The sequence below is a fragment of the Brachyhypopomus gauderio genome, chromosome 3 (assembly GCF_052324685.1).
Source record: "Brachyhypopomus gauderio isolate BG-103 chromosome 3, BGAUD_0.2, whole genome shotgun sequence".
NCBI classification, from domain to species: Eukaryota; Metazoa; Chordata; class Actinopteri; order Gymnotiformes; family Hypopomidae; genus Brachyhypopomus; species Brachyhypopomus gauderio.
In genome coordinates, this window is record NC_135213.1 from 38,165,521 (window position 1) to 38,174,585 (window position 9,065).

General features: G+C 41.1%; 1 protein-coding gene across 1 annotated transcript in view; it reads left to right on the top strand.

Annotated features, from left to right (window-relative positions):
- The window catches only part of pappab (pregnancy-associated plasma protein A, pappalysin 1b), a 61,398-nt gene extending 52,333 nt beyond the window's left edge, over positions 1-9,065 (top strand). The window contains exons 21-22 of the mRNA XM_076998164.1: positions 86-184; positions 4,096-9,065. Of these exons, the coding sequence (XP_076854279.1) occupies positions 86-184; positions 4,096-4,200 (204 nt within the window). The 3' untranslated portion in view covers positions 4,201-9,065. The remainder of the gene's footprint in view (positions 1-85; positions 185-4,095) is intronic.

Consider the following 9,065-nt stretch of genomic DNA (forward strand, 5'->3'; position numbering starts at 1 on the left):
CACACACACACACACACACACACACACACACACACACACACATGTAACATGCTCTGTTTCAACACTACTCTTCTGTCTTTGGTAGCCTTTCATGGGTGATAACTACTGTGATGCCATCAACAACCGCGCATTCTGTAACTATGATGGTGGAGACTGCTGTTATTCAACTGTTAAAACTAAAAAGGTGAGCAAACACATTTATTTAACAAAATGATTCCTACAAAACTTGGCCGTACTGTGTACATCAGCAGAGTTGTGGTGTGGGAAGACGTGGGGGAGGAGGGGCGGTCTAGAGCTGGTGAGGTCATCCTTCTCCGCTGTTCTCTGCTCCACCAACAGACCTATTCCTGATTGATCAATGATCAACATTAGATTGATTGATCAATGGTCAAGATTAAATTCCAGCTGCTCCCCACAGATTGATACTGATGATGGTGACCCATGACACCAATGAGGGATGACTTTTATTTTGTTCTGTGTAGATTCAATGTACCTCAGACCAGCGTCCACAGAGGAGTGAACAGTTTTTACTTCTCTTATGCTTGTTGTCTTGTTTTATAATCTTTTGTTTTCTTATTTTCTGGTGGTGGTATTTTTGTTGTTTGTTTATTTTGAGGGGGTTGTTTTGTTTTGTTTTTCAGGCTTCCTAAGGATGTGTTATGCTTTTATAATGGAGGGAGAGAAACTGAACCTCTTTAGAATTACAGCTCCCTCTTCCTGTAAGCAGACAGGCTCGTTGAACTGCTCTGTGAAGCCAAAAACATGAGAGAAGGAAAAGATGGCTCCTTTGGCTTTAGTTGTAAAATGTTTCCCAGTGGAATTGTTGGAAAACCTCTAGTACCAGCATATGGAGCTGGTTTCTGAAGGCTTTAGTACGCCTGTACTTAGTACTGTTTACTTTAGTACTGTTCTCACTGAATTTGTCTGGTCACACCTAAGTACTACGCAAGCAAATAAACTAAACATGTTATCTGCCAAAAAATAAGCTTCTGACCAGCTGACTAGGGCAGCTGACAAGATTTCCTGAGTTGAAGTAGAGATTTATTAAAGGAGACAGTATTGTCAAAGGGCTGAAGGGAGAAATCTGAGACTGTGAACATTTGAGATACATTTTTAAAGCTTGGTCAGTTCAAAAAGATTGAAAATTGGTATAATCATTCCCTTTTAGCAACTTTGTTTTGTTTCTTCTGTTTTTTTTTTTTTTTTTTTTTTGACCAGCCTTATATGAAAGACATTTGACTGATTGATCTTTTACTGGAGTTATGTTGGTAACCATTTTAGCGGTCTCTGAGAATCCAGAGCATTGCTGCTTTGCTCTCATGTTCTAAGCCCAGCCTGCATTGTACCGCAGCTGTGTTGTAGATTTGGATAGTGTGTCTGTTTGGATCCCGGATTCCAGAACGTCGCGACACACGTTCATGGGCCCAACCTGGTGTCAGCCAAGGTCTTTTCTTCCCAAACACTCCATCAATAGGGCATAACTGCTCTCCCCGGACCCACTGGGCTATTAGGAGAAGCTGGTCAAAGGGGCCGTACTAGAGAAAGAGAGGCGAGTGTGACCCGCTGCATCCTCGAGCTTCTGTGGGCCAGGGTCATGATGAGACCACGGCTTTGTGTCCAGCATGGGGTGCTTGAGGGAGCTACAGAGGCCAACATCTGTGTCGAGATCTGAATCACTATTATTAAATCAAATTACTAAATTGTAACAGTATTACTGTAATATGGAAAATGTTTGCAAGAAATGCACATTTACATTTCTGTGATTAGTGGAGCTATCTAGCAATCTAGATAGTGATCATGTAAGATAACGTCATGTAGTTTAAGCCCAAAATTAACATTTTAAACCATATTCCCATGCAAAACCTTGTAGACAAATCGTAGCTAGGTAGATAAAACTACAACAACATTAAACTCACAACATTTATAGGATGTCCAGACACAAATTCCACAATTATATATGTAATGTAATTTGGGACAAACCGCTGTTTTGAGATCAGGCTAAAAAAAACACCATTAGCACCATCAAGTGGTTCACCTCACAATCAAGTATTTCACCTCACCATCAAGTAGTTCACCTCACAATCAAGTGGTTCACCTCACAATCAAGTAGTTCACCTCACCATCAAGTGGTTCACCTCACCATCAAGTAGTTCACCTCACCATCAAGTAGTTCACCTCACCATCAAGTAGTTCACCTCACAATCAAGTGGTTCACCTCACAATCAAGTAGTTCACCTCACCATCAAGTAGTTCACCTCACCATCAAGTAGTTCAGCTCACAATCAAGTGGTTCACCTCACAATCAAGTGGTTCACCTCACAATCAAGTGGTTCACCTCACCATCAAGTAGTTCACCTCACCATCAAGTGGTTCACCTCACAATCAAGTGGTTCACCTCACAATCAAGTGGTTCACCTCACAATCAAGTGGTTCACCTCACCATCAAGTAGTTCACCTCACCATCAAGTAGTTCACCTCACCATCAAGTTCCTTACATCAGTGCATGGCTGTAAGATGAAAGCTGACTGTTTGCTCATAATACTCCCATGGAGACTGTTGACAGAAGGCACACTTCCCTGCCTTCTGGTTGGCTGAGTGACGTCAATATGGATAAGGTTAGTGGCTCTTAGAATTGTGAGTGCAAAAAATTTTGATTTGTTTTGTTTTGTTTTATTTTGTTTAGGTTTTGGCTTGTTTTGGCCTTCTTCTGAAGTTTCACTGTCAGCATTGCTGAGGCTTGTTTTCAGACTTGTTTCACTCTTGTGAAACACATGATATTTATACTATCCAGATGTCTGGGTGCGGGAGAGTAACTGGGGGGAAAAGCAAGGCTGTGTTTGTCGTACCTGACTTCAGCTTTCGAAGTCATCTTCTCCAAAACACACCACGCTTTGAGTCAAACCACGCTTGAAACAGCCTGTATGGGTATGCCCTTTTGGGCCAGCCCTGCCTCCAAACATTTATGTTGCAGAGTCTTTAAATGGCTCTGTCTAAGCGCAGAGAGCGGTCTTATATGCATTTACTGAAAAGAGAAAAAAATGCTGTGACCCACAAAATATAGCACCAGAATATAGCACCAGAATATAGTATATTAGTCTGTGAAAGTGAGTTGAAATAGGATGCGTTCTGATATGTTTAAGTTCTCATTTTTTTTCCCTATGGCTTTTATACAACGGAAGGTTAAAATGATTCTCAGTCAAATGTATCTGGCTATTAATTTCTGCTGTGAGCGTAGGTTGAGATAATTACTCCTTCAGGACGGACGCAGGACCTGGAGAGAATGTGTAATGGCTTCTGGTCACCACAGCCCTGTTTGTTTTCTTTTTCTGACCCCCCCTCCAAATTCTGAAGATGCTTGAGGCAGAAGAACCATTTGTGCGTGTGCACGCACGCGACAACCCGGTTCTGTGTTGGCGGGCTGTAGTGGGAGTCATGACGATGGGTGGGGGGGGGGGGGGGGGGGGGGGGGGGCTCTCAGTCCCTGCTTATGGCCATCATGAATGGGCTGGATTTATAGCTGGGAAAATCCCCCGTGGTGTATGGGGACACCGAGAGGAAAGCCCTGGGTGTTTCGCAGGGCAACGAGAGGCCATTGCTTCCTCCGCCGCTCCCTACACAAGAGAGGCCTTGTTCCTCTGTGCCGTGTTTGCGGAATCCCCCCCCCCCCCCCCCCCCCCCCCCCCCGTGCTGGGACCCTGCGTTGCCTCCTGCCTGACATGTCTGCTCAGACACTCAGACCCGCAAGCAGAGGCCTGCAGACCTGTGGAAGAACTGGAAACCCCAGGAAACAGTGTGCTACTGTTTGCACATAAAGTGAAGAGAGACGTTAGTGTAAGTGTCCTGTGCTAGGGTCCCGGGGCAGTGTCTGGCTTTGACGGGAATGGGCGGAGCTTCGGGACAGCCCTCTTACCCCGTAACATTCCATTTGGTACTGTACAAGACAAATGACCGGTTCGTATTAATGCAAAAGTCGTGTTGTCACAGAAAAAGAGGTCTTTCTCATAATCTCAGTGCACATAATCTCAATCTGTCCAGCTGGTATTACAGAAGTGGAAAGATGTGGGTGGCATAACTCTGATGCTGGGTGTTTTCCAGGTGATCCCGTTCCCCTTGTCCTGCGACACCCAGGACGATTGTGCTTGTCGGGACCCCAGAGCCCAGGAGAATGGCAAACTTCTGCGTCATCGCATGCCCGGCTGAGGCCAGGGACACCGGCATGCAAAGCAAGCAAGCAAGCAACAAACAAACAAACAAACATTCCTTTCCATGCTGCTTACAAGAGGGTCAATCCACTCACATCATACTCCGACACGCCCACTACCCCGTTCTTACCCTCCTGCCCCATCCGCCAGAACATTCTGCCCCAACAAACATACGATACCATGTCACAGCATACGCAGCGTTCACACACCAGTGAATCTGTTTTGGGTTGTTTTTGTTTTGTTTTGTGTTTTTAGGACCCAGCGGAACCGAGCATAAATGTCACCCACACAAGCTTGGACCTGACAGCTTTACTGATTTTATGTTTCCGTTGTAATTTGTATGGTTGCATCACCTCAAGGTTAAATTTAAGTGCATGTTATGTACTACTCAACATATCAGAAAGGAACGCAAACAGAAAGCTTGTGTATGTTAAACTTAAATGCAGATAAATAATTTATTATTAATAAGACAAACACAAACAATTAAGAAAAGTCATTTCCTGACTGACACATACCCCCTGAGGACTCAACATACACAATTTATTCAGTTTTCTTACTGTATAACTGCGCCATTTCAACAAGCATTCCTGTGGACCAGGGCTTGCAGCAGAAGCAGTGGGGAGCCAGCAGTCTTGTGCAGGGCTGGGGGAGTCGGGCTAGCTGGCATGATGGCAAATCAGAGATAAAAACATAAAAAAACTCCACACAGCAGCTGATTGAAAGATGTGCGCACCTGAACCTGTAAAGTGTCAACTCAAATAGGTGCTAATCCAGTCAGTCACAATTCTAGCAGTGTGTGCGAGAGAGAGTGAGATAGATGGAGGGAAAAGAAAGAGAGAGAGAGAGAGAGAAAGATGTTGGGTCAGCACATCTGCTCCTTCTGGCTTTGAGGTTTTGGCCAAGTACCCAAAAATCTCTGCAGATTTGAGATTTTGATGGCAATTGTCATGCTGCATAGAGTCCAGCCGTGTCTCTTACCATAATGCATCGTTGTCTGCCTAAGCAAAAGTGTGCAAAACACACACACACATTTAGACACTTAGCCATTTGTGCAATTTCCCATCCTGGAAGTGAAAGCCTGTTCTGCATGTATGCACAAAGGCCTCTCTGTGTATTGGCTAAAAAGAAACAAAATACCTAGGTGTATTTGAACTTTGAACTCCCCTTAACCCAAACAGCATCACTTCCTCAATAATAATCTCAGAGTTTGCGCTTGGCCTTTGTGCAGTAGAATGGTATATTGAAAACACAGGCTCTCATTACTGAATGACATCACCTTTCATACCAAACCTAAAGCCAAAGAGCCAGCGTCCCTTCTGACTTACCTGAACACCTTACTGTGACTTTAAGAATGTCATTTGGAATTACGCAGTTGTACTTGTGTTGGTATATTCAAATGTAGCATTATCAGTATAGCAAAAACCTTCTGGAAAAAGTGTAAACCTTTGAAGAGAGCACAAAATACCTTCTATATCTAAAACAGACTCCTTCTGCCTTCCTGAAATTATGGGGTAATGTGTTTTCATTTTGGCTATGTTTGTATTTCTCATAGACGTTAGTTTAATAACATGTGTTGAAACTAGCATTTCCCATTCCTGTCCTTGGCCACCGTCACACAGTCCACATTTTGGCTCAATTCCAGCTCTCAGCACCACTACACCAGATATTCAGTGGTTTTTTTTTTCTTATTGTTTGGGTCAGGTGTGCTGGATGCCAGAGCAGACCAAAAGGTCCAGCGTCTAGGGGGGTGCTTTATGGCTGGATTAGGATTAGGAAACTGGTTCAAACCATTCTAAGGTGATCTGGAAATACTCTTTAGGGACTAATCTGATAAAGAAATTACTACAGTAGTCTGTGTCTGAACATCCGTCAAAAATATCTCGTCGATCCATCTGCTCTGTTCAAACATTGCGCACGCCTGTTCAGTCATGACGTCAGGAGCTGCAGCAAGGCTTCTGACCTTATCAGAGTCCTTCACCACGTCCATGAACTCTTTAAGAAGACATTCAAACTGTGGCTTCCCCCTGAGCATCTGTTACTGATAATGTGGGAACAGCGGTTGATGTTAAAACATTAAGTCACATAAGTGAAAGACTGCAGATCGCAGTACAGCCAGTTCAACAAGTGATCTGGGCAAACGGATCTTTCTGGGTGGAATTTGTAAAGAGATGGTCGCAATGTTTTTTTTTTTGTGACAATTGGAAGATCAGAATAGATGAACTATGTTGATTTGTTTATCATGTCTTTATAATTGGTGGTGTATCTGTAACCTGTATCAATATAAATCAGTATTTTATTCATTGACCTCAGTTACTACACTTGTATTTTTAAAGGTATGTGTCTATTAAAAAAAAGAGAGAGAAAAGTATATTGTTTACCATGAGAAGGCTGCTATGGTCAGACAGGTAATCATAATTGTTACATGAAATAATGTTGGTATTGTATTGCATCATGTATCCAAACCTATTTTTGATTTTTTTCCTCTGTTTGATTTTTAACATGTTTTTTGGAAACTAATTATGGATGTAAAAACAAATAATACGAAGAAATGTGTGAACCTAACGAAGAGTCCAAATACAGTCAGAATACAGCTGTCATCCAACAGTCATCCAAAGGAAAACGCCAACCCAGTAGAAAAAATACATGGCAATAAACAGAATGGAAAGACAGTATAGGTTCAGTGTTAGAGTAGTGGGTTTGTTGTTTAGCATTCAAAAGTAGATCTGTGAGCAGTTTCTCAATGTACCGTGTAATATTTAGTCATTATAAATGTCTTTATACGTAGTGTTAACCTGTATGCTATTGTATGTAATAATTAATACGAAAATACTGCTGGTTCATATTTATATCACTAGGAGAGGGTGCCTACAACAAATGTCCATACGTGTGCAATGATATGACCCAGTACGGAAGCCTGTTGAGGCCACACATCGAGTCATACCTCAGAGCCTTTCCTGTATGTGTCTTCTCTTATTTTCTGAAAATGAGCTTAAAACCTCAACATTTTTCATTTTGGTAAAATATTATGTTAATCCAATTTTCTTAAGCCATGAAAAACTACATTGAAGTAAAGTCTGATACAGTCTGATACAGTCTGATAAAGTCTGATACAGTCTGATAGTCTGATACAGTTGTTTGAAACATTCTACTGTAAACAGGATCCTGTCGCTTTACCTCATGCTGTAATGTTTGCTGCTTACCTAGTCAGTATTTTAGTAATTTAAGTCACTTAGCAATATATGATGTTGTAAATAATATAATTATTTATTAAGAATGTTGTTGTTTTTATTTATATTCACAGTGTTCATCTAAGTTATTATTTTTATTTCTATGTAAAAGTTACTTGGTGTGATTGAAGGTTTTTTTCCCCACTCTCTCTCTCTCTCTCTCTCTCTCTCTCTCTCTCTATAAATCCATACATTTCAGTTAAAACTACAGATCTAACCTTACTGCTAACAGAATAAATTACCTGTGTTTTGTTTCTCAGCCACGCTTGCATCAGTTAAATTGATCCACTTCTCAATGTTACAGAAATGTCATATGGGGAAGAAGCTGTACTAAAGTCCCTTTGGTGTATTGAATCCATCTCGTTTTAAATTCCATACATGAGTATATTCTGTTTGAGGGTGGGGAGTATGTCTAGGGAGCATCTATTTCCTGTGTGCGTGCGTGCGTGCGTGCGTGCGTGCGTGCGTGCGTGCGTGTGTGTGTTTGTATGGATGGCCTCCTGCTCAGTGTCCCTCTATAAGAAATCAACATCAAAATTCATTTTTAGCATTATGAATATATTCATAAATAGACAGGCATACCTCAGAAAGCAATTTTATAGTTTTCATACAAGTTAATTATTCCAATTGTTCTCCAGTTTTTTTCTTCCAGTTTACATTTTAATGTTTTGATATATTTATAATTGTTTGACAGTAGATCGGTCCATACTTGTTTTCTACCTGAATTGTGAACTTTTAAAGTCAGTGTGATAAACACGGACGTAATTTTGGGGGGGGGACACTTTTTCAAAAGCCGGTTTTGGCCCCCCCCCAGTTTTTACGGTTAAAACCAAACATTTAAATAGCGACAAATCCATGCCCCCCCCCCCACTTTTGAAATCAAAATTACGTCCATGGTGATAAATGTTGTTTAATGACATACCTACATGAATATTTTTACAATATTAAATCAAGAATGGCCCTGTAAGCATGAGTAACCTTGAAGATTGTATTTGAGAAAATAAACTAACTAAATAAAAAGGTATTCAGGTCATTCAGGTATGATCAGTTTAGTAAACCCCCAGCAATCAGTATTTCAAAAATAATTTATTTACACTACTTACATAATTATTATTGCATTATGTGTTAGAGTGCTTTTCTCCTCTTAACATCTCATAACATTTATTCTGTACATGAATGATAGAGTTTCTGGTACTGCATAAATGAAAACAGGATGACCATAGCTAACAGCTACGGTGTTTCTCCTCCCTGATGTGCTGTGTGGCCATACAGGTCTTGATGCAGGTGGTTAGAGCTGTAGATACACACTCCATAAGCACTGGTCTCCAAAAACACTAGTTCACAAATCCACTTTACTCTGTCTACACACTTGATGCACTGGTTCACAAATCCACTTTACTCTGTCTACACACTCGATGCACTGGTTTGGGCACTTACCACACTTTTTTTTAATCAGTTGACTTACTTTCATTTTGTCAAGTCTCCCATAGTGATCATTGATGTTTTATTGTATTTTTTTTCATGCAACAGACAACTGGTGTACTGTATATTTTCAACTCCTCAAGCATTAATAATAGTAAGAACATTAAGTTTATTTTTTTCTGCTATGTATTATTTAGACAATAAACACTGGTTA